Genomic DNA, 25,949 nt, shown 5'->3' with positions numbered 1-25,949 from the left:
ATATTTGCTTCAGGGGAGGACTGATGACCTTAGAATTGCCAAGAGAATTGTAAGGTACTACTTGACATTATGTGGTTCCATGTGTAGTTGCATTTGCGCTCTCTCTCTTTCTCTCTCTGTCTCTCTCATGCTCTCTCTTTACCTTTCTGCTTCGGCTCATTTTTGTGTCAGCCCATCTGGCTGTGCTCAAACACACCAAAAATGGAACTATGACTTGAGGGATTGAATCCATTTTGAACATGACAATCTGCACTAAAGTCAGGACTATGCTGTTCAACTAAAAAGTTAATAAGGCATCATATGAAAGATGAGACAGCCATTGAGGTGAAAAGGTTGATCTACAGTCCAACTCAACATCATGTATTTTATCACGTCTGCAAGAAGAAAGAAGAAGAAATTCATATTCCGCAATGACAATAAATCACTTGCTCCATTCCATATGCCCATATGTATGTCCTATGTACTGCAATTCTATTCCTGTAAGGTCACATGTGCCTTACTTACATTTTACTGGTAAATTTTCAGCTAATGATTGGTCTTGACTTGCTAAGTTCGTGGTCAATTTGTCTGTGATGGCAGCTATTGGGTGCACTGCAGAACAAATGTGTAAAGCAGGCCATTGCGGTCAATGTATTACATGTTGTTGCTAGGTGTATATAATATTTATTCCATTATGTCATCTATTTTGCATCTTGTCTATATAATATTTAAAAACTTTTATGCACTGTTCAAAATATGAATTTATATCCCAACATGAGGCGGCCAAAACAATCCAAACCATTCTTAGTACAGTGTGGTTTCTCACCACTACAGCATAAATGTGAAATATGAAAAAAAAAAAAAATCTTCATATTCTGCAAATATAGGGTGAATCAAATCATTGTCATCAGCTGAGAGGTATTACTGTACATATATTGTTAATAATACATCTGATAGTGGCAATAATATATATATATATATAGATTACAAAGTAAATGCATTGATTCCCTAATGTTAAGAAGTTAAGTATGAATCAGTCAGTGGTTGGCCTTTTAAGAAAATGCAAAAAAAGCAATACGCAAATCATAATTGTTTTCATATGAACATCGTTGCTGTGTTTTAATTGTTACAAAAACAATTCCGATAAAATCTGTAAGTATTGTACATTGATTGTCTGTCTTGAATTATGGAGAAAATCCCTGACAGGAAAGACTTCAAAACAGAGGTTTGATCTTCATTTCTAAATAAATAACCATCAGGATATCCCTATTGTGGTCTGTCTCACAGTTGGTGTTTCCTCACTGTCAGTGTCTTTCCCTAAAACAAAAGACCTCATTCTTCCTTGTATTCATGCCAAAAGGCTTTCGTTGAGTCCTAACTTGAAGTCCTCCAATACAACACATCGAGACTTTATACATCTCCTTTCTCTTCTGATGTCTCCATGTTGTCCAGATGGCCCCCCCAGTCGTATGATGGCTTTACTTCCCAAATTACCCCAGAGAAATAGATTACAATGTGCAGTTGATTTTTTGTTCACAGAGCAGTTGAGAATGTAACCTCACACCTAATACTGCAAGACATCTAAATTGAAATAATGTCTCTTCTCAATGACATATCTATTTGAAAAAAGTTATTTTTTCTTTTCCTGTCTTCCTCAGATTGAATGTTCCAGTATTTCAGAGTATTCAGAAAGGATCATCAAATCCAACCATCTTGACAGCAGTAAGAGCTACTCTACTTTGAAAATGACAATGCATAATCTATCTGACATCTTAACTGACACCTTTACATGGTCATATGGCTGCATGGAGTAAACCAGTTATTCCAAACTGGGTGCTGTGGCACCCGAGTGCTGCAAAAGATTATCAGCGGCGCCATGGGAAATTATCCAATTTTGCTTAATTTTTTCCCAACAATTAAAATTTTCATTAATTTATTCTCCAAACCCAGATTGCTTTAATTTAATAATTCAAAAAATTATGAAAGGTCCTTTAAGTTATAGATTTTTCTTTTATCTGCAGTGAAAAGCAAAACAAAAAGGTAGGGGGCGACACGGAAAGCTCATCTCATGTTTTACTTTATGTACTTAAATTAAGCCAGTGAATTGGTTTAGCACGGCAAAAATAATCTAACATCAACAAATCACATGCAAATAACAATTCATCAAAATTGATTTATAGTGTGTTGGAAAAGGCTTTTTCAGTGAATTCCATGTGCCTCAGAGTAGCAACATGGTCTTCGGAAAAAAACGTAGCAAAAAAATGATGGAGCCAAGAGTAGTCATAGTATCTCACTGCTCAGCATTTTGGCTGGATTAAATTTCATATCATATTTCCACAATATGGAAAAGTCTCTGTAGAGCAAACAAGCCTTCCTATACCCTTTTTGAAAAAATAATTGGCTGCCAAGCTACTGAATTCAATAAAGTACTGTAGCTCCATCAAACAGCCTGGAAGCATTAATACTGTACAGTAATATATTTCAATAACAACCACTTAAAAGCAATTCAATCCGAGAAGAATATAATCAGATTTTTGGTATTATACAAATAGCACATCTAGGCAATAGCCTTGAAGAATATTGAGGTTCAGATGACAGACCTTTGTATAACGCCTCAAAAACAGAACCACCAAAATCTGTAGTCCGCTACTCACTCCCACGCCAGAGTTTCACAAGACCTCCAGCTGGGCCACACATTTCCATAAACACACCGCACTGGTAGAAATTTTGTATAAGCACTCGATCTTTGTGGTTTCATTTCTCCCATGTTTCCACATAAAATTCTCTATATTTCCAGCCTTGACGTCTGCATGCATTCCTTTGAGAGTAGCATAGATAGAATTTTGATATGATTATAATGATGGATTCAAGATTTTTGAATATAGAGCATACTCAGCATTTTTATGAGATTCATTATATGTGTTTTAGTGATCACCATCATCAGCGGAAAAGTGGAAGAGGTGGAGCTCCCTGTGGAGGAGGTTGACATCATTATATCCGAGTGGATGGGTTATTCTCTTTTCTACGAATCCATGCTGAACACTGTCATCTTTGCCAGGGACAAGTGGCTGGTACGCACTCTTGCTATTTGTATTGATATTTGAAGAGAATGTAATTGACTTAAGCATATAACTCGGCAAAGGCCAACAATGAGGCAGGTTGGACAGAAAATAATCTGGGAAAGATTTTTGCAGCTCAGGTGGACAAACAGGTGGATATGAAAAAAGAGAGAGTAGAAGGAACACTTGTGGTGGAACAAGAATTAACAATGACTGGTAAGGAAAACAAATAAAAAGCCAATGTAAAAGATACAAAATTGAACAGCAGTTGTTCCTGATTACATACCTGTGGAGGTATGAAGCATCTTGTCGTCAGTATGGAATCGAGATAGAAAAGCATCTAGGCTGTGGAGTTTTTCCACCAGGTTTAATCGAATTCTACAAGGCGAGAAGATGCCCGAGGAATCAAGGAAGGGCTGTTATGTGATCAAAGAGTCTCAGCTAGAATGAAAGGTGAAATGTTTATAAGACTGTGGTGATGTACAGATTGAAGACAGGAAGCAGAGAAGAGGTGGCAGAAATGAAGAAGTTGAGTGAACACGTTGGACTGAGTTAGAAATGAGCTCATCCAGAGAGACAGCCAAGGTTTGATGTTTTGGGAGGATAGTTAGAGAGAGCCGACTTAAAAGGTTTTGGTACGTCCAAAGGAATCGTGAGTATATATCGGTAAATGGTGGATGAGGATGGAGTTGCCGGTAAAGAGAGCATGAGGAAGACTTAAGACAGTTGATCAATGTAGGCAGGGAAGATATGAGGGCAGTTGGTGACGGCAGACACAGACTTCAGTGGAAAAGAAAGATAAGCAGTGGAAAAGAAAGATAAGCTGTGGCAAACACTGATGGGAGAAGTTGCTAATATTTTAGATACTGTACTTCATTGAAAAAACAGTAGCATCACATCATTCTGAGGTAAAGAACTAGAAATGTGTAGGAGACCACAGTGCATTCCACTGGCCAGCTTCCAAATATGTACTACGGTAGTAATTAAAAATTTGAAGATAAAAACTTCAGGAAAATTCAATTATTTTCCTTACCATATTCAAATCTCAGGTATGTTTACAATTGACCAAATTTGAATTAAAACTGCGACCTTTTTTGTGTGCAGGAAAAATCTCTGCCATGACTGTGAATCCTGAACATTACTTTGTTTTTTTCTTTTTTTGTCTAAAAGAAACCAGGTGGACTAATGTTTCCCGATCGTGCCTCTTTGTATGTGTTGGCCATTGAGGACAGGCAGTATAAAGACTTCAAGATTCATTGTAAGTTCAATGCAAGGATGTGTGTGTTACAACTAGGTACAAAATATTGACTGGATTTATGATGTTATCTTAATAAACACGTACCTTCATAGACTGGAATTAGTGATATGACATTTTGTACACCGCATGCCTAATAATATGGCCTGCTCTATTTGGGTTGAGACCAGGCAATTGACTTGGCTAATGAAGAATAGCCCATTTTTTTGGCCTTGAAAATATCTCGAGGTATATTAAGCAGCAATTCGCAGTATGATAACAAAAGTGTAGGATATCAGGATGCATTCCTTTTATTGAAGGAAAGGAAAATCTCATTGTCCAAAACATACCATATCAGGTATCAAACTTGTTTAAGACAGTGCGATTGAAAGAGGATCACTGGTGAGTTATTGATGTAACTTTTGACAGAACAAGATGAGGCGTATCGAGCTATGTTCCACTCAAATGCTACAAAGGATAGGACTGCACTTCACAGTGCGGATGAATAACGACTGTGAACATATTGTGAAAGCAAGTCTGGAATGAAAATAAAGTGCAATACAGTACAGCATTCATTTGCAATGTAAACAAAAGATTGAATACCTGGAGAAAACCCAGGCGAGCACAGCCAGAACATACAAACTTGAGAGGGTACAAAACATTTAATTTGCATATATACCAGTGTACTGCCATGTCTTGTTTTATTTCAAATTCATTTATTTTAAGTAAGGGACCAGATATGAAAAATGTGTACATGTGCACAATGTGAAAAGGATCTAACTATTTCAGTCCTACATTTTTTTTTTTTTTTTTACTGGTTTTCATGATTGCCTTTTTGCAATGTCTAATATTAGTCAACAAGCCTGAAACCATCCTGAATCATCTCACTCCAAAATCACAAGCAAAAGAAGTTCCAAAGCCATTGTCATCCTCGAACATAAATCATACTTGTGAAACCCTGACCATAAATTATTTGAACTTTTCACAACGATCTCCTGCAGTACATTACTAAACTCCAACAGCTGCAAAACCTTAAGCTCCGTGGAGGAATCTTTATTCAACTGCCAGTCACAATTTATGAAATATGCCAGGTGATGACATTAGTTGAACTTGCTTCAATCATCTCAGAAAAATAAGTTCAGTATTGTCGGCAAGATGTTAGAAACTACGTCTCCCATCTTCTTCCTGCATCTCAATAATCGTTAAAAAACAAACCAAAAAAATGCGCATTTATTGCCAGTACCAGATAACCAACTGTCAAAATATAATCGAATAAGAAAGTGATGGAGCTAAAATTAATTACATGAAAGAAAACAGCAGTCAGAGATTACCGCTTTCAATTTCTCAAAAATGTCAGCTGGATAAAATATCTTTAAACTTGGACAAGAGGTTGTTTTTGCTTTGTTAAGGAGGTAACAAGCAAGCATGGTGACTTGTGTTATTTCTGTCTGACTTTATGTAACTGCTAAGATGCGTGATAATTATATTCCATGCAATTTGCAGCGTGCGGCTAGTTGCGTGGAAGTGTCACTATATTAAGCCGGCCCGCAGCTTTGCCTGGACGTCAGAACATTTTTAGTCTTCAGATGCTATTTATTTATTTAACGCAGTGGAGTTGTGTAAATGTGAATTTCACACATGAGCAAACTGAAAAGAGCGATGGACAAACTGCACTCGTCTCCTCCTTCTATGGGCAGATGGCCTCATTTGACCTTTGCACTGAGGTAGAAGTGGCCTTATGTTGCGCTCAGTCAAGATGCTGTGCTTGTTATTGCTACTCTGAGCAATATTTTGAGGACCATCATTAATTCTAATGTAGAACATTGTAGGATACGTGATCCACAAATATTCTTTGTTTGCTCTTTTGTTTGGCTCACACATTTGTTTGTTCCAATGATTAATGTACAGTAATCTCGTACCCTGATTTTCACTAAGATTGTGAAGACAGCGTTTAAAAAGTATCTAACTTACTCGATGTGTGTCAAATTATAGTAAATTGCTTCCAAACACTGCAAATTCTCACTTAGAGAATTAGGAGCCCTCCATTCTGAGAAACTCAGTGACGAGGCCTGTTGTGGTTTTGTAGTTGCACTGTATTGCACGACGCTTATTTCTCTTGGCTTTTCAGCATCCACTAAAACAATTGCCAAGTGTCAAATTGCATGGGTCATACATATTTTAACATTTAACATGCTATAGTAATTATGCTGTTTTTCAAGGGTGGGAGAACGTGTATGGCTTCGACATGACTTGTATCCGCAATGTGGCAATGAAGGAGCCCCTGGTTGACATTGTGGATCCTAAGCAAGTGGTGACCAACGCCTGCCTTGTCAAGGTAGGTCAAATTCTGAATTTTATAGTTTTCTCGTGTAAAATGTGTCTGAATAAAGTTGAAAACATGTGATTAGATAATAAAATGCGATAAAGCTAGACATAAGAGCAATTTTTGATTTACGAAGATTCTAAAGTGCAAATTTGTCAAATTTTGCAATTAAAACAGATAGAGGTACTCATGTATCCTGACTATTCATTCTTTCACTCACATGGAGGAATCATGCCAGAAGATTTGAAATTCTATGTGAATATTTATATATATATAATTCTTGGGTTTAACTTTTTGGGTGAAAGAGAACTCTGATGGATGTGTTTTGTGTATCAAATATTTTGCCTGCTTTGTCGTGTTGCCTTGCATGACACCAGTGACCTTTGCAACTCAGTTCATGTTTAGTTGCTCCAATTGATTCAATCCAATTTCATTCTGTCTTGTGATGTGAGCGTTCCATCGGTGCTCTCTGCCTGCTTGCTGGTCGGCAGGCACTAGTCTATTCTTTGATCAAAAATGACATTTGATGCAAATGCAGTGTGCACTGTAAAAATAACAACTGGAAGCTAGTGGTCATGCAGTCGTTCCAACAATGACGCCCTACTTTCTGTAAGTTCTATTTTCGTGTGAACTGCTTTTGTTGCACCTCGTCACAGTAAAGATGGACTGACTGCTGGTATATGGAAGGACTTATTTAGTAGGTGCCGCAGGAAGTGTTTAGTGGATTTTTATAGAAGCTTGACATATAATAATAATAATCATATTTAATAATAATTATAATAATAATAAATAAAATAATTTACGTCTTCACTTCAATCTTTTAAATGATTTATAACAACAAATGCAAATGCTAGTGTCAATATTTTTCCATTTTTAGAAAATTCATCAGAATGTACACAATTAGAAAAAATAGGGGGCTGATTGTTAACACTTAATTGTTAAGTGATTATTTTAATGCCACGATTAAAATTTTTTTGCCTTCATATTTTGCATGAAAATCTTTCCGTTTGGATAAGTTATGTACTTGCCACGTACAATTGTATTATTTCCCTAAAACGTGCCCTACTGCACTGCAAATTTTTGTTTACATGCACATAAGTGCACACGGGCACACAAACACACACGCTTGCTCTAAAGTATTGTGAAGATTTGTGTCTTAAACTTTGAAATGTGCAAAATCTGCAATCAGGTCAGTCCTCTCATATGACCTTAAAAATGCAATTTCTACATGTGTACATGGATGTTAATAAGGTTTATATTAACATTGAGAATTCATTATTAGCATGTGGCCAGAAAAATGAATGTGTTTATTGACTAACTCAATTTGGATGGTTTGATGACTTTCTCCAGTACACCATTTCATGCATATAAGTTACATATTTTTCTGCTTTCAAAAAAATAAAATATACTTGTTGTCCTGTGCATTCATAAGCTATATTTTTTCTCTTGATTGCAGTTACAGTCAGCTTAGCGTTTGTACTCACTCGTATATTTTCTATATTTGAACAAATATGGCTACCACAACTTTTTACCAGAATAAGGAGATCAGGTGACAATGTACAGGCCTATAACAGGCAGATGGCTGAATGATAAATGACTTGTGAGTTTACTGTGTAAGTGAGAGATCCATCTGTTTCCACTAACAGGAGGTGGACATCTACACAGTGAAGACTGAAGACCTTTCTTTCACATCAGCATTCTGCCTGCAGATCCAGAGAAATGACTACATCCATGCACTGGTTACATATTTCAACATCGAATTCACCAAATGTCACAAAAAAACTGGTTTCTCTACTGGTAAGATGCCACAGCTATTTTTTTTTTCGCTTAATGAAGCTAATTGTTGGAGTGATATTGTTGAAAATAAAAGAAATAATGTGTTCATTGTACAGAGCACACATTTAACCTTTTTCTAACCAAAAACAAAGGAAATGCAGGGTAGATGTAATAAATGGATTGAGTTTCATCTGCAACAGTCTAGCTAAACTGTAATTTAATTGTGGAACTCCAGACATTAGATGATGCACTTTGTCTCCTTTGTCAGGCTCACTAGATTTTGTCTAATCAACAGGGACACAATCACAATGACCAAGCACTCTCACAACATACAGTTATGATCTACAGAATTATTTTTTTAGGCTGATTATACTGTGATGCTCAAATCATTGCAAACTACAACAGCAACAATTAGCTTTGTAACATTTGTTGCCAAGATTTACATCACATTTCAAGACTTGACCGGGGAATAGCGCTTTGAGGCTGACCTCTAGTGGGGTTAAGATAAATTGCATCTTTTACAAAGCGCAGGCACTGGTAATTTTCATGAATCAATTACTCAAATAATGCACCAACCCAAATCAAGAATACAGCAATGTAATAATAGCTCTCATTTTCTAAACCTATTTCCTTTCAAAGTCCAAGTTTCCCAATCCCAATCTTTTAGAATCCATCACTAAGCATATGCTGAGAAAGTGCTCTACACTCGGACAAAAAGTAATTAACCCCCAAGGATTTGATGGAGACCACACAATCTTGCCTGCCCAAGGAAAAGCAAAGAGGAAGAAATGCAAACTCAGCTCCTAATTTAAAAAACAGAAAGAGGCCTGACCAAAGAAGGATTCATTTGGCAGGTCCTTTTATAAAGCTTCATACAAGGAGCTGTTTGTACGAACAAGAAAAGTTATGGAAAAGATATGCAGTATGTTAGCCCACAGCACAGCACAGTAGGCTGAACATCTGATTCAAGTGCACCTCATATTTGAATGACAGCCAAGCTATTGTCAGTTGTGGTCTGGGCAGTAGAGCGTGCTCTGAATTGTGTTGACATTGAGATACAAACAAAAGAAAACATGCACACACACTATCATTCCCTTAAAAACAAATACACACGCACGTCAAACAAAAATGGAAAAGAAGCAAGTGGTTTCAAGAAGCGCTATTATGTGCCACTTTGGACCATTACTTCACACCAAGACAATCAGTAAGACATCAGAAAATTGTAGCACACATTTTCATTTTTTGCCAAGATGAATGTGTTCCTGAAAACCTGAGAAGCATGCTCTGGTTTTGTGAACGAACCACACACATATGCCAAAGGGGATTTGACCCTAGATTTCTTGGGCTGCAAACCATTATGTTGTTGATACCCATTCTTGCACGGTTGGATAAGCTTTGTGTGAAAGAAAATCTTGTCGAAAGACACCTAACTTTGTGTATCGGTCCTAGCTCCGAATACTACATACACACACTGGAAGCAGACCGTGTTCTACCTGGAGGACTACTTAACTGTGCGAAGAGGAGAGGAAATCACTGGCAGCATTGCAATGAAGCCAAATGACAAAAATATTGTAAGTGTCACACAGAGCTTCTTTCTCAGTAGGAAGTGGATGGAAAGATATAGAAATGAATATAGATACATCACATTGAGTGGCATTAACGAATCATAACTTGGGACTCAACCTATGAGCTGCCCATCCGCAGCAGAATCTTCTTTGTATGTTAACCAGTCACAATGCAGACAACACAACTGTTGACCTTGTCCTCTTCTGTGTTGAGCAAGCAGAGGCGTTATTCCTCCTCGCTGATACCAACATCACATTGTTGGAATTAATTGAAGTTAAAATTATTGCCAATAGAGATGTTGTTGCGTCATGATTTGTAGAAGTGACAATTCATCACCAATTTATCTATTGACACCTGTCAGTCAGTGTAGTAAAACAAATATCTCCCACCTCACCATCAACAACTTAGTTGGACATTATTAGAATCTTATCAGAAGCTAATGCTGGTAAAGCACCATATTTTCCGCACTATAATGCGCACCTAAAAACCTCCAATTTTCTCAAAAGCCGACAGTGCGCCTTATAATCAGGTGCGCCTTATATATGGACCAATATTGAGCCACTACAGTAGGCGTGTCCAAAGTCCGGCCCGCGGGCCAAATGTATATGTCTTATATATGGACAAAGTTTTAAAATGGGCCATTCATTGAAGGTGCGCCTTATATATGGACAAAGTTTTAAAATGGGCCATTCATTGAAGGTGCGCCTTATAATCCGGTGCGCCTTATAGTGCAGAAAATACGGCAGTTTGCTAAGGTAGGTTAACTTAGTCCTCTAATATGTCTCCTGTAACCAGCACCACTATGACTCTTTCCGATTCTTTGAATCATATTGTCAATTCTAAGAGTTTAAAATGTGATCTGACAAGGACTTTTCCACAACTCACTTAAAATGTTTCTTTTTATCTCCGCCTCCAGCGGGACTTGGACTTCACCTTTGAGCTGGATTTCAAAGGACAACTGTGTGAGGCAGCTATTGTCCACGATTACAAGATGCGCTAGTTTTGCAGGAAACAGGCATTAAAGACGCCTGCAAGAAGCAGAGGAAGTCTAGACCCTTCCTGGACCGGTTTCAAATAGAAGGTGCAATGAGGGCAGAAGGATGGGCCAGAGTACAGAGGTGATGGCCCCACTAACAACTTGCTAAATATGTTGCTAGTCAGGAAGCCATGGGCACAGACTGTTAAACAACTTTGAATGTAATAGTGGGCATGGGGATTTTTCTATATTGTTCAGAGTTAGATTCCTGCTTGGTGAAACGGAGTGATGTATCTGTGTCGTTTGTTTTTCACCCTAACTTGAAACTCATCGGGTAGAGATATATGTCAAATGACTGTAGGGTCCACATTTTGTTTGTAAGATTTTTATTTGATTAATTTTGACCCTGTGCTGGCTGTCAGATAAACCATTTGTACTTGTGTCAGTTAAAGCTCAGTAATGGTGAAAAAAAATATCTGAGCTCAAAAGCAGCAGGGCTACTCTAAATGTGTGTGTTCCGTGAAGGGTAATGTGTTAAATAGTTGGTGTACAGTGCTCATACCTCGCGTCATGGACAGTGTCAAAGGTGAAAGTGTTTCACAATCCGTTCTGTAATTCTTCTTGTCGTTAGCTGGAAAAGGTATGTTTTATATGTCTGGTATTGTTTGACCTGCTTCGATGTCTACAAGTGTAGTACGTGATCCAGTACAAGGGCTGTATAAAAAAGATATGCTTAACAAAATCAGGATGATGCTGTGTAGGTTTGCACCACTGGAAAGTACAACTATAATAATAAAAAGATATTAGCTTGCTAAAGTATTTAGCCCTTTGAACTTTTTGACCTTTTGCCACATTTCAGGCTTCAAACAAAGATATAAAATTGTATATTTTTTTAGGGTGAACAATAAATAGCATGTGGAGACAAAATTGTGAAGTGGGGCGCAATTCAAATGATATTTTCGACTTTTTAAATATAAATTGAAGTGAGGTGTACAAAATTATTTAGCTACGATGAGTTAATACTTTGTAGAATCCCCTTTTACTGTCATATAGCTCTGAATATTTTGGTATATATTTTGGTATATGTCTCTATCAGTTTTGCACATTCCATGAACTGAAATTTTGAACCATTCTTTCCTTCAAAACAGCTCCAGCTAAAATAGAATAAATGGAGAGCATTTGTGAATAACAGTTTCAAATTTGACAGATTATTGAATGTATTCAGATCGAGACTTTGAGTTGGTCATTCTAATACCATATATTTGTAGTTTTTAACTATTCCATCCCATGTCAATTTTGTTTCATGTTTACGATCATTGCTTGTTTGAATGTAAAAAAAAAAAAAAATTATAAAAAAAAAAAAAAATTGCAGTTAGGCAAAATTGTTCAATCTTAGTCTCATAATAATATGAGCACCTTCTTCCAAATGTTTGCCAAGTCTTCCTGGTGACTTGGCAAACTTCAAATGAGACTTTTTATGGTTGTCTATGACAAATAACTTTCTTCATTACTTTTCATTTCAGTACGATTTCTTGACGGCGCTGTATGAGATTTTTAAAGATGGTGAATTCCTTCTATGTCTTAATCCGTCGTAAAACTTTGAAATCCTCAGGGAACTTCTGGGACGAAGAGCAAAGGTGCAAAATAATATTGCGTGTCCCACTTTTCAGTTTTTTATTTCGAATAGAAAGTTTAAATATCGATTAATTTTGTTCCACTTCACAATTGTCTCCCATTTAGTGTTGATTCTTCACACAAAAAATCTAATGTTAGCTATATCTTTGTATGAAGCCTGACATGTGGCAAAAGGTCAAGGGGGTGAATACTTTCGCAAGCCACTGTGCAATGAAAAGTCCTTCTAAAGGCCTTTCTTAAATATCGCTCTTGTATTGGATCCTCTATGAAGAGTCTTTTTCCCCTTAATGCCTTTACTAAGTTCCCAAGTGTTCCTGATTCAATTTCTTGATGCTGCATTTACATGACTTAATTCAAGGTACACTTTAGTTGGCCATGTCAAACCTTTTAGAGTTAAACTGTTTCACCCCCCCTGTCACCCAAAAAATGTGAACCTGGCAATTAGGCAAATCTATTAAAATCTACACATTAGACACTCAACAATAGGTTTTAACTTGTACTTTGTAGTGAAGATAAGAGAATTTTACGGAATGTGGCTCAGATATTCCGATTGAAGACTTTTTAATGAAAGCCTCAAAAGGCGTGTTGAATATAAAATAAGTAATTTAATAAAGAGTATGTGATTAATGTTAAAAAGATTGACTTTGTAGCTGTTTTCTGAATGTGAACAGCTCTTGTACTTGAACCCTGAATCATGGCTGGGTGCTTCACATAGTTACATAGTAAACATTTAAAGTAATCCTCTATGGCTTAGAATATATTACTTACTGGGAACTTTTGGGACTGTCTAGTCCAGGGGGGTCAAACTCATTTTTGTCACGGGCCGCATCATAGTCATAGGTTCCTTTGGAGGGCCATTATGACTGTCAACCCAAGTCTGGTCTTCGGAGCCCTTATCCAGCCTGTTTTAGGTGCAGCCCTCCTACGGCACAGCTGATTAAAATGATCAGCTCATCAGCAAGCTTTAGAAAAGTACACACACACGTGCACACAAGCACACACACACACACACACACACACACACACACACACACACACACACACACAATTAAACTCAGTAGACTAATAATAAACTAGCACTTTTTTTTCTGCATATTCTCATTTATTTATTAATTTATTTAATCATTTAAATTAAACTCAAATATTTTTTCTAGGTTTTATGTCATCTTAAAAATTGAATAAACTGCAATGTGTAAAATCATCCACTGGTTGGTGCTGTGAAAAAGGTCCAAACTGCCATCCATCCATCCATTTTCTGAACCGCTTAGTCCCCACGGGGGTCGCGGGCGTGCTGGAGCCTATCCCAGCCGTCATCGGGCAGTAGGCGGGGGACACCCTGAACTGGTTGCCAGCCAATCGCAGGGCACACAGAGACAGACAACCAATCGCACTCACACCTAGGGACAATTTGGAGTCTTCAATCGGCCTACCAAGCATGTTTTTGGACTGTGGGAGGAAACCAGAGTGCCCGGAGAAAACCCACACGGGCCCGGGGAGAACATGCAAACTCCACACAGGGAGGGCCGGAGGTGCAATCGAACCCGCACCCTCCTAACGGCGAGGCGGACGTGCTACCCAGTGCTCCACCGAGCCGCCCAAACTGCCATCCTTTACACCCAATTCTTTATTTTTGTTACAATAATTAAACCTCAGTGTACACATAAGAGTGAAGTGCTAGAGAGTTGTGGGAGTGAACCACAAATAGTGACTCAATTACAATAACAATACAATAGTATTTGAATTCCAAAATCACATACAAACGTACTTGGTATTACATTAAATAATGAGGGGCATAATACGTATAAAATACTTGGCAAGTAGATGCATGTATTTGTACAATCAAACAAATTTGACTGTCTCCAAAAAGTCAATAATTGCAACTGTCCAACAAATTCCTTTCCATAATATTACAAACATTAAATTACAAAGGAACAAATAAGCAGCAAATCACACGACAACGTTCAGATAAACCCAGTAAACAATTAAATTATGCAGTGTTCAGAATAGCCCCAGGACACCGATAACTTAAAAACCGGCCTCAAGAAAACTCAGCAGTATTTCACATTTTACAGATATGTTATACTTGACTTCAAAATAAGGAATTGTGTGGAAAAATATCCCCGTGGATTAATCTATATATATAATAAAAATCCTGCCAGGATGTGATAGACACAAAGTCAACTTTTAAAACGTTCAATTATTTGTCTTTGTTTGATATGATAATAATTTGATGTGCACCGATGAGAGTTTTGTTGACATTTAGAATAATAAAGGCAAGTGTGCAAAGAGTGTATTTGTTAGCAGCAGGATTTTTTCTTCTCCAGTGAGCTTTTGACCAACTGGACAGTCTTCTCTTTGTCTCGATCCTCTTGCTCTTTCAGGGTTCTGAGAGACACAATGGGATGAAGACCAAGAAGTCATAAACTCTTCAGTACATCCAAATGTACTACATAATTTGTACAGTCTGTATCCTATTTGTTGAAACCATGATTTGTTACAAACTCTGATTTTTTTAACCAAATATGTTGAGTGGTTGTGACTAATACAATATCAATCTCATTTTGCCAAAATAGTCTTTCAAACAATTAGATGTTGCTAAAATCAGAACTTTACTAATTTATCATCCCTTCAAAAAGGCATTTCGCGAGGCACAAAAAAACATCTAATTATCTCTGCAGAAAAATTCCCACCTCGTTTCAGTGCACTTAGCAAATGAATTTAGGTGCGAGTGTGTTTTATTTTATTATTTTTTTGCAATAAAGAGAAATGACCTACCTCGCCAAATGAAGCATAGCCTCCATCACATTATACCCTGAGCATGCACTGCACTCAAAGAAAGTCATCTGACAGTCCTTAAAAGAACACACACACAAATCATGAGTTTAATACAATTTATCTATAGCTGCTAACAGAAGTGCCTCAATAGTATGGTTTTCTATTTCACCAATAGACATACCTTAGCGAGCCTCATGCCCATTGCTTTATGCACTTGTCTCGTAATTTCTAAGTCAGTTTTGTTTCCCAGCAGCATTAAAGGTATATCTTCGCCTGAGCCCTCCTATAAACAAGAGACAGGAAATATAGACAATCACAGAAATCGACATATTGTTGCTATCATAAAACTGGGGGAATAACGTCAAACATTAAGTTTTACCTTCACGCTTGTCAGCCACTGTCTAACAGCTGTGAAACTCTGCTCAACTGTTATGTCATACATCACAACCACACCATCAGCTTTGCGGAAAAATTGCTTGGTGATGCTTCGGTACCTGAGAAGGGATGAGACGTTAAAATGAAAAAGCAGAGGCTGTTATGAAAGAAAAGGAAAAAAAAGAACTTTCAAAGCAGCGCAAAACTAAAAAAAAATGACAAATCTTTGGTTTTTGATGAAAAGTAGATGTTTCTTTTGTTTAAAAGCACAGCACTTTCAAAACACATGTCACCATAAATCATCAAAAAGAAAATGTATTCATGTGTCAAGTGGCTGAGTTACCGTTCCTGCCCTGCGGTATCCCAGACCTGCAGCGCCACCTGGCTGTTGTCCACCATTATTGTCTTCACGCTGTAATCTATACCTGCAAATACAAATTGATAGAGACATTTTAAACAAAAAGATAAATATCTAACCAACATATTTGATTTCTGCATTTTACATTATCTCCTACCCAGCTTCACAATTCTAATTTATGGACTGATATAGCTCAGGGATTCATACCAACTGTAGCACAAGTGTCGGGGTTGAAACAGTCATCACAAAAGCGTCGAAGGAGGGAGGTCTTTCCGACACTAGAGTTTCCCACCAGAACGATTTTAAAGAGCCGCTCGGGCAGTGACAGACTGCTTTCCTCCTACACATACAGAAGCAATGCTGATCAAATGAAGAAGTGACATAGTTGACTCCCCACTAAAAAAAGGGAGGAAATAGTACAAAAATGCTGAAGTGACATAGTTGACTCCCCACAAAATAAAAAGGGAGAAAATAGTACAAAAATGCTGATAAGCTCACATTTATGCTGGTCTCCTTGCCGACAGGTTGGCCCCTTGGAGACAAGGGAGTTTGACTTCTTTCTCCAGCTCCCTTAGACAGTTGCAACTGAACAGGGTAAATATCACTCATCACCAAGTCTATATTCTCGTCATGGTCTGACACTTCCTCGCCTTCAATAAATGGCTGCAGAGCGATTTGGGTCTGAGTGCCATTTTGGAGCAAATGTGGGAGATGGTCCTCCTCGATAGAGATGATCCTCTGCAGGTAACCTCTGGTCATTTTAGGACTACCTGAGTTGCTTGACGCATTGGCTGGATTCTGCCTTACATCTTCCTCCTCACTGCATATAACATTTTAAAAACAAGCAGAGATTAAAGTATACTTTATATTTTGTTCTTGAAAAAAATTGAACAAAAGTAAAGAGGAACTTCCTAAGTTAAACACCAGAAAAGTGGTCAAATTTAAAGTTCAATCTATTTGATCAGAAACATAAACATACACAACATTGGCTTCTCAGTACAATATTATAAAAATGATTTTACTAAGCAGCTGCCATGTTAAACATACAGTCACTCAAACATTACATAATAATGAACCACAAAGGTAAAGATGAGTTACCTGCCAACAGCCACTTATTAATTCCTGCAGTATTTATAAAAGACCACTTTGTCTGGCATCTCAAAAGCCTGAGTAGGTTTGCTATATTTAAAAAATATATATATTTAATCTCCTTTGTATTCCATTTATCATGGTTATGGATACAAAACAGTGTTTGGACAGTTAGGAAGCAGGAATATTCATTTACTTTTGTTTCTTTTTAAATTACAGCAACGACAAGTCAATAAAGTGTTATTGAAAATATTTGTGTTTAACTTTGGAGATTCCTCTGCACATACTCGATGCTTTTACCTTTCAGGCAAGTAGGTGTGTCTCCCAGCATGACATAAAGACCTTGGTTGTAATCCTGTATTCTTACAATTTTGGGGTTTCTGTAAAGCCAAACACATGAGTGATCAGATTCATTATTTGTCTCTTTATCTTTTGAATTTTTAGAGTCATACAACAAAGTAACATGAGAGTCTTGTTTCATGCATGTCACAAACCTGAATGAAAATGTCTTTTTCATCTCGTAGATGTTTGTTCATTTCCCTGAAAAAGAAAATACTGAAGATAGTTAAATATTTTCAATGATACTGCGGATTAGTATTCAGTGATTATAAAAACAAAGAACAAAGCCGACACATACAGGGCCAGCTCTTGAAAACAGCCGGAATGTCTCAGAGATGAAAGTGACACAAGAGTGGAATAAAAGTTTCAGAAGTGGGCTACAGCTTGATTCACTGACTCAGCGCCAGTGAATTTGACAGTGCAAAATAAAACTGTCAACAAAAATAAATCAAAACATTGTGACATATCTTCTTGTATCCAGTTGACTTTTCAGACAAATAAGTTAGTTTACCCAAACTAAGTTCCCAAAAAATATTCAAAGTGTTTTGTCTTTTATAGGTGCTGTTAACACCCATGCAAATATCCACACCTCATCAGGTCCAGTTGTTTGAGGAGGCTTGCTCGCTCACGCTGGAGTCCCTCCGTCAGTCTGTATATTTCCCTATTACAAATGCAGTATTGTGATAATTAATAACACTTTTATAGTTTTTACTAATTATAGAGGTGCTTTACAGTGAGTGCAACAAGCAAAGTGCTAAATATAAAGGGCAAAATGCTGAAATTAAATAGCTGGGGGTCATTACTCACAACTCCCTCTCCTCATTGAGTCTTGCGGACTGCTCGTGGAGCAGACACAGCTGCTCCTGTGCTAAGAGCAACTCTTGACTAGTGTGATCCAGTTCCTTGGCGAGTTCATCATTTGTCTTCTTCAGCTTCACGTTCTCCACCTTGGTCACGTGTTGCTCACTGTGAAGCTCCTGACACTGATCTTCTAACTGTAAAAGGACCAGTGGTGGCAAAGCAACTACATTATAGTCAGGCCTAGATTTTATGTGTATCATTCAATAAATTGCTACCCACTGCATCAGTGACATCAGTGAAGGTAGTTCTCCATCCATCCGTTCACCCATCCATCCACCCGTTCACCCATCCATCCACCCGTTCACCCATCCACCCGTTCACCTATCCATCCATCCATCCATCCATCCATCCATCCATCCATCCATCCATCCATCCATCCATCCATCCATCCATCCATCCATCCATCCATCCAAAGCCGAGAGTGTTTGAAAATTTGAAACGATGTGCAAAATGCACTCTGCACTCTTCAACTCTTTACTCACCCTCCTTTGCTTCTGAAAGAGCTGCTCTAAGTCTTTCTCCTTGGTGATCAGCTCTCTTTCAAGGTCTTGACTGCGAGACACAAACCTCTTGTAGTCCTTCAGAGACGAGAAAGGAAGTTACAAGCACAGAGCTCAACGAGATCAAATGAATGAGATGCGTTTTTTGGTGATTGTATTTGAAAAGAATTTTTTTTTTTACTTGCAGAACAACCCTTTCTCTTTCATTCTTTATTTGCTGCTCCATTTCCTCGTAAAGGCGATGGATCTCATCGTCATGTGTAGCTGCTTTTCTATAAGACATACATAGTCCTGTTTGCATCACAATAAAGTTGGTTGAAATGATTTTCTTATGCAGAATTTATTCATGTTGTTGCTTTTGATAGTATCTAAGAATATACTATGATTTTTACAGGATGCAGCTGTACAGCTGAGGAAAATTTCTTGCCAAAGGCATTTTTTTATTGAAGCAGCTCGTCAGTCAAACGCTGTTACTCATGTCATAAAAGCCTGAATAAACTCAAAATAATCCACACGTATAGGATATTCCCTGACCGTTTCAGAGCGCTCTCCATCTCCCTTTTTTCCTGGTTAGCCTCAATTATCTGGGATGTTACCCTCGCCAGGAAGTCTTCAAAATTGGATAAAAGGTGTGGTTCGTCTCGCCGTAGCTGAGCCCACAAGCTGCGTACTTCTGCAGGACTAATGACACAGAGGGTTACAAGTAAACGTGCATTTTAGATGAGGTGCACTAATGTATGTTACTTATAATTTACACAGAAGCAATCAGACAAATTATAGTGGCCTAATCAATTCAGAAGTAACTTTCAAAGGTTACAACAAATATTGATCATTTAAGAATCTTCTTTTGGGGGCATCATTCAGAAATAATCCCGACTCTCAATCATATCTAATTGTGACACGAAATTAGTAAAAAGACTAAGACAGGGCATAAATAAGTGAAACAACAAAATATCCCGCTGAAGAATAAAGTTCAGAGACACATTTCTGCATAACTGTCTGTCATGTATTGCAGTAAATGTCAAATGTCTGGTTAGGATCAATAAAGGTTAGTGATGCCCAAAAGGATGTGATTTGAAAGGTCATGTCTCATCACTAACTTTAGATCTGATGGGCAAGATGTGCATCACCTGCTTTTTGAATTTGTATTTTGAGTTGCCTGTGAAAACTTAGTTGAAAATAAAATAGTTCTAATTTCAAGTGCAGTGTATATACATATATAATATACCAGGCCAAAACAGACAACTAAAATAATTACAACTGACAGAAACAACACTAAAATTTGGATCGTGAAAAGAGATACTATCTCTGAATAGATTTCAAGTAAGATTGTTGTAATTTTCAAAACGTAATCAACAAAAAAAATGTGCTTCATTGCATAATTCCCTTCCTAAATGTTATGAAGAACAAGGAGGAGGTCATTCACATGCAACAGCATTTCACAAAGAATGGAAACATTGAAATGGTTACGCACAGCTCACTGCGGTTTCAACTTGGGGGCCTCTCTTAAGGACATCCAAAGTGCAAAATCTAAAAATGCACTGAGATTGTGTATAATAAATCATACAAAAACTGCAAGTAAACTTGGGCTCACAGAACAAATGGGGTTTTAATTAGTGCAGCATATTTTTCTAATGAAATGCCTCGTGTGCTTATAGTACCACATTCAAAAATGAAACAAAAGTAGATTAATTGTGTTCTTTCACAAAAGAGACATTGTTATAGTTGATTTGAGTGGAATAGCAATCTGTGGGACCATTTTCAAATGAATAGAGTTGAAAAGCTTTTGGGAAACACATAGAACAAATCATTTTGTGTTAAACTATTTGAAGTTGCCCACATGAGTGGGCAAACACACACAATACTCACTCTTCAAAGACGTTGTTGGCTCCGAGGCTCTCCATCAGCATGGAAAAATGTTTCTCCTCTTCATCCTCTGAGGTCACCGTGCTCTCTTCCCATCGGCTGCGGTAAAGGACCTCTGGAGACTTTACGCAGTGGGGTTTATCCCCCATGTCGTCCTTTAAAGAAATATTCCTGCCAGACAAAAAATCACCTAGAAAACGGATGAGATCCAAAACATAAAACACATGTTCATACTGTATCGGCGTTGTCGCCAATAGTAACATTCAAGTCAAACCTACTAAAGCCAGTGGAGAACTCATCGAGGGTTAGAAATCCATTGCTGTCAGAATCAAGGGTGTCAAACACTTTCTCCAGCTCGTCCGCATTGAGAGGAAGCTCGCCAAGCAGTCTCTGTTTTACATGACGCAGGCAGCTGTTATTGTCAAGGACACGGCCAGAAGGAGAATACAAAAGTGGAGCGCTCTAATATTCAAGTGCCCTAAGAGCAGCCTCCGTGCAGTAATAATAAATAATAAGAACCACAACAATAACAATACTGATACTTATATAACACTTTGCAATGCACCCAGAATGCTTATAAATAACCCAGTAGAGGCTAATTTGATTCTTTTTAAACACAGCAATGATTGTAACGTACCATTTACTTGTGTTCATGTACTGTGCACACCGTGAACCATCTGGAATATTCCCAGTTGATACAGTAGGTTCCTTAATGTTTGACCAGAGCAGCTGACCAGAAATAGGGCAAGGTAAAAACTTTTCCAATACTTTACAGCTGACCAGAAATAGGGGCAAGTATACCCGTTCAAGATAAACACTTCTCCAATACTTTACAACTGCAGCAAATACGTACACGTAATAATTATTGCACTTTACCAGACTAAAACAGACAAATGGTATTAACGGTGTATTAATGAGAGAAAATTACAGAGCGGTGAAAGGATTAAATATTTCTTAAAAATCGGTTTATCTACAGTTTGGCCCCTACCAGCATTATATGTGAGCTTCTAAAATAAATTTAGAAATTATTTTCTCAGCCCTCATATTTATCAATCCAACCCACTTTTGAGTTCCTGGGAAGAAAAAATATTGGAGTTGTCCTTGGGCAGGATATACCCTGGACAGGTCACCAGGCAATACATTACATACAAACAACCATTTGCACACAAGCATTAGAGCAATTTCAAGCACCTGGAGATATCCCGAGCAAGCTGGTGAGAACATGCAAAGTCCACAAAGAAGGGCCTTAGTGGAAAATTTAAAGTTTGAGCCCTGCATGACGTACTGCAAAGAGAGACTATTTGACATGGGCGGTACTCTTAGCTAAAGGTCAAATCCAGTAGAGGTCAAGCCAACAACTCGTGACATTGATAGTGACGGCCCAGCATTTTTTGAAGAAGGAAAAAAAGAATCCCAGCCACACCTTTGTAGGCAGTGTGGTATCAGGATATATTTACAGTGCTGCAAGTGTTGATAGAAGCCACCCATTTGATCCAGGGTGGGGATAAGGAAACGGTAGCATGCGGTGCGTTATCGCATCTATTACATCACAAAACTGGTCTCCTGAAAGCGGCAGCATAACAAATATCCAATGATATAACTCACAGCACCAAGTGGTGCTTCTAAAGCCTCATTAGAGCAGGCTGTGATATCAAAGCTCCACTATGCATGTGTTCATGAGTGCTTCATCAATGGATTGGTAACATCAGAGAGACAAAGTAAATCTGCACAATAATATGTGTGGGGAGCTTGGATCACAAAGCGTTTGTATTGCTCACTCTACTATCAATGCCGCCTTCCCCTTTAACTCGTTGTTGTCCTGTTTTTGAATAAACCACGAGGTATCTTCATGTCTAATTCATCACTGATGAGAGAACAAATTGTCCTTGTTTTGCAGATTAAATAAAACATGCCCCCCAAAAATGAAACAAAAACAGTTATATGACAGAATGTTGCTAATTTATTTAGATGGAGGGGGATGCATTAGAATTTCCAAATATGAATTCAAAAACAATTTGATCACCTCACTCACCTGCATGTCACGTCGGGTGATGAAGCCCTTTTTCTCGATGTCACAGACCTGGAAGAACTCGTGCGTTTTCTCCAGGACAGTGTTTTGACCAACATGCCCGCTCTCCCGCTTTGGCCACTCACTCTCACGTTTGAGGGGCTCTTCGGTGCTTCCATGCCCTCGCTGCGCCATCCTAAACCCAGTAGCGGTGCTGGTGAGGGCAGAGGAGACCGTTAACGCTGCCATAGTAGAAGTAAGTTGCTTGTGATGTGGGCACCTCAGTCGTACTTCACATGAGTCAGGTGCACCGGAGACAGATCTCAGAAGAAGTCGTGCTTCCAGGCTAAACAAGCATCAGATGCTTTCAGCAGTATAATGCATCATCTCTTAGCAACCGCCTCATTAATTGACACCGGGTGCTAGAATAGAGAAAAGAGAATATTTAATTTGTATATTCATTTTCCCTGGAAAATAATATATGTATATTTTTATGAATTACTGCAAGTCAAACAAATAGGTGAAATAAACATAACACCACAAAATTAAAAATGGCATCAGTATGACGCAAAACACTAAATATTGTAAACAACAACCACAAAACGATAATATATATACATATATATGTATCCGCATCTCAAATATTCAGGTTATTTTTTTTAGTGTGATGAGATTTTTATTGAGTATTTGTTAGTACTCCTACTCAGTTAAAGGTGTAATTTACTCACAATAAGTGCCAGATAGACATCTGATCCACTAACACAATGTACTCAACATATAAAGACTTCAACTTCTTGTTCGCACAAACTCTCACAAAGAAGGCAAAGCCACTACACGCAACGGATCTACCTTGAATCTAAAAGAGGAAACATGAAGAGGAAGTGAACGTATTTTTTTCTTTGTTACACCACATTGTCACATCTCGAACAAGGTGTTGTATTTTGGAGGAAAGGTATTGTTAAGAACTCCTTCGGTTTTTATTGAGTTTGATTAACACTTTGTGAAAAATCTATATTTCGACTGAAATTCTTGCCACAAAAGCAAAACCAAATTCAATATACTGTAGATTAACATTATGCATTGCACAGTAACATTGTGGAGTATTTGAACAACAGTGACATATGCTCAGCATAACTTTGTAGATGTAGCATAGGAGGACCCCATAAGTCGAGCTCAGTTTAAAGGCTCCTGTTTGACTTGAAAGAGCTGTCAGATATTGGTTGCTTAATGCTTAGTGTTCAGAACATAAACAGTGACTGTGCCCCCAAGCACCATAAATAAATTCCTGTACATTTTATTAGAATATCATCATGATTTCAAAGTTGCTTTCTTGCCACAAAATATGACGGCACTTTACTGTTGGTAACACTATTAGTTTGTGGCTGAATGAGCACCACAAACAAGGGTACATAAGCAGCAGTATTAATGATGGCCATTGGAATCATTTGTTGGAGTATTATTGTCTGTTTCTGACATTCATCTGTGCTGCCACGAAATAGAGCGCGTTTTACAGAAAAAATATTTTGCAATTCAAATGAAATACCAGCAGGCTTTCATAGTAATACTGAAACGAGAGGTAAACCGGAACAGGCGCATTAGATCATCATGACCTCCAACACCTCACCGCGCAACAAATTAAAATGCAGAGAAAAGCTTGAGCAAGAACCACGGTGAGTTTCGCAATTTTACTCATTGTTTAAAATTCACTTCCTTGTCATGCTAAACTGCCGAGGAGAGTTGCAGGTCTCTTGACATTGCAGTCGTGTCTACGTGCACGTTTAAATACATTCTAGTTAAAATCAGTCACTTAGTGCCAGGTTAATTTATCTCAAACTCGGTGTTAAATATAACAAATGACCCAGACGACGTACGTACCAGAACAGTGGAAAAAGTGCGTTCTCGATGGATTAATTCATTGACAACCTGTTTAGTTTCACGCAGATGAGTGAAAACAAGTGTTGCTTGACTCTTGCTGCAGTGGTGGAATTTGACTCACCGCACGCCGGATGAGCAAACAAAAGGGGCGGGGCTGTTTTCAAGTATTACTATAGCAACGACACCCAAGTTCCTGGTCCATTTTATCCTCACAATAAAATATTACAATAAAATAAATCTTGAATAAATATTATCTACAAAAACCTGAAGTACTCATTGACACTTGACGGTCTCCAAACTTTTTATTCGGAACATCAGCAAAATGTTACTAATTTGAATATATCTAAATAAATAACTAAATATATAAACATATAATATAACAGTTAAAACTTACGGTCATAAAGGCGCGTTGCATCATTTTAATTCAGGTTTTTGTGTGCATTTTTGTTTGTGCCTGCATCTAGGGTCGGCGGGCAGGGAGTAGTACCCAACAACATCCAGCAGATGGCCATGTTTATCTTTATAAATTCTACCCCCAAGTACGTAAGTGCAGCTCTTGGCTGCGGACTTTCTGAATGACTGCATTTTGTCTACGAGCTTTTTTTTTTTTTTTTTTTTGCCATGGGCACTCCGACTTTCTCCTGCATTCCACAAACATGCATCTTGGGTTTTTGTAAATCTTGTCTACAGACAATTATGAAACAAACGTATATACAGCTATTTAAATGCTATCTAAATTTCCAAACTCCTATCAAATTAAAGACCCAATAGAGGGACCTAGGATATAGTGGGCCCCAAATTCAGCCCAGGAATTTAAGATGGCAAAACCCACTGTGCGTGCGAATAATAAATATTACATTGAACACAGCTTCTTAGCATCAGGCTGTGGGAATTGAAAGAACTGGAAGATGGGTCAGGATTGATGGAAAGATGAATGCATAACGCCCTTGATCAAAACCTGCTTCAGAATACTGTAATCCCAATAATGAACACAGGAGAGCAGTACAGTACTTATTTTAAGCATTTATTTGTTGAAAATTTTAGGTCTATTGGATATTTTGTTATTTTGGCCATTCAAATTTTGAAACCAGTATGTGGTCAGTTTAAGGTAAATATTGTACTGCAAATAAAGACACTGTGTACTTGCAACAAAAACAAATAATAGGAAAGCTCTGCGTGCAAGCTGCAGTGTAACCTGTCATGCAATGCAATATAAATGAGCTCCATAGTGCAGCAGTTCAAAAGGCATTACGAAAAAACGCTACCATTGCCACTTTGCCCCCCCCCCCCTTTTTTTTTTAGGAAGCTACACAGATGCTTCATCATAGTAAGAAAGAAAATATACTGGAGATTAC

General features: G+C 37.9%; 2 protein-coding genes and 1 long non-coding RNA gene across 9 annotated transcripts in view; 2 read left to right on the top strand and 1 right to left on the bottom strand.

Annotated features, from left to right (window-relative positions):
* Positions 1–14,689, top strand: part of prmt8a (protein arginine methyltransferase 8a) — a 19,825-nt gene extending 5,136 nt beyond the window's left edge. For all 5 annotated transcript variants that reach the window (XM_088377542.1, XM_088377543.1, XM_088377544.1 and 2 more), the window contains exons 4-10: positions 1,638–1,701; positions 2,908–3,050; positions 4,209–4,296; positions 6,492–6,607; positions 8,242–8,392; positions 9,821–9,942; positions 10,854–14,689. In XM_088377542.1, coding sequence (XP_088233668.1) covers positions 1,638–1,701; positions 2,908–3,050; positions 4,209–4,296; positions 6,492–6,607; positions 8,242–8,392; positions 9,821–9,942; positions 10,854–10,937 — 768 coding nt within the window. In that variant the 3' untranslated portion in view covers positions 10,938–14,689. The remainder of the gene's footprint in view (positions 1–1,637; positions 1,702–2,907; positions 3,051–4,208; positions 4,297–6,491; positions 6,608–8,241; positions 8,393–9,820; positions 9,943–10,853) is intronic.
* On the bottom strand, positions 14,154–24,732 carry cracr2aa (calcium release activated channel regulator 2Aa). Of its 3 annotated transcripts, none has more exons than XM_088377538.1 (19): positions 24,595–24,732; positions 23,000–23,141; positions 22,744–22,933; positions 20,990–21,101; positions 20,715–20,901; positions 19,380–19,526; positions 19,027–19,117; positions 18,828–18,923; positions 18,292–18,479; positions 18,074–18,145; positions 17,640–17,685; positions 17,446–17,525; positions 16,555–16,876; positions 16,264–16,396; positions 16,042–16,123; positions 15,703–15,817; positions 15,505–15,606; positions 15,324–15,400; positions 14,154–14,933 (listed from the first exon to the last, which is right to left on the bottom strand). In XM_088377538.1, the coding sequence occupies exons 3-19, from the start codon at positions 22,912–22,914 to the stop codon at positions 14,846–14,848; spliced, it is 2,109 nt and encodes a 702-aa protein (XP_088233664.1). In that variant the 5' UTR covers positions 22,915–22,933; positions 23,000–23,141; positions 24,595–24,732; the 3' UTR covers positions 14,154–14,845. The 3 variants fall into 3 exon arrangements, with proteins under 3 accessions (XP_088233664.1, XP_088233663.1, XP_088233662.1); XM_088377537.1 differs by having other exon boundaries at positions 23,011–23,141; XM_088377536.1 differs by lacking the exons at positions 23,000–23,141; positions 24,595–24,732 and having other exon boundaries at positions 22,744–22,968.
* On the top strand, positions 24,230–25,949 carry LOC148396427 (uncharacterized). Its single transcript, XR_015858848.1, has 3 exons — positions 24,230–24,389; positions 25,059–25,133; positions 25,897–25,949. It is a non-coding gene; the product is annotated as an uncharacterized LOC148396427 (long non-coding RNA).

Source organism: Syngnathus floridae, chromosome 6, assembly GCF_059516105.1.
Source record: "Syngnathus floridae isolate MCC-2025c chromosome 6, RoL_Sflo_1.0, whole genome shotgun sequence".
In the NCBI taxonomy this organism is placed as follows: Eukaryota; Metazoa; Chordata; class Actinopteri; order Syngnathiformes; family Syngnathidae; genus Syngnathus; species Syngnathus floridae.
This window is presented reverse-complemented; position numbering and strand designations above follow the sequence as displayed.

Bases quoted from the DNA above. Each gene is read 5' to 3' on its own strand.
- cracr2aa (XM_088377536.1), bottom strand. From the start codon at position 22,968: ATGGCAGCGTTAACGGTCTCCTCTGCCCTCACCAGCACCGCTACTGGG. The intron at 21,102-22,743 runs GTGAGTGAGGTG...CATGTAAAACAG, and splicing joins TCACCCGACGTGACATGCAG to AGACTGCTTGGCGAGCTTCC. The intron at 17,686-18,073 runs GTGTGGATATTT...TTTCTTTTTCAG, and splicing joins AAACAACTGGACCTGATGAG to GGAAATGAACAAACATCTAC.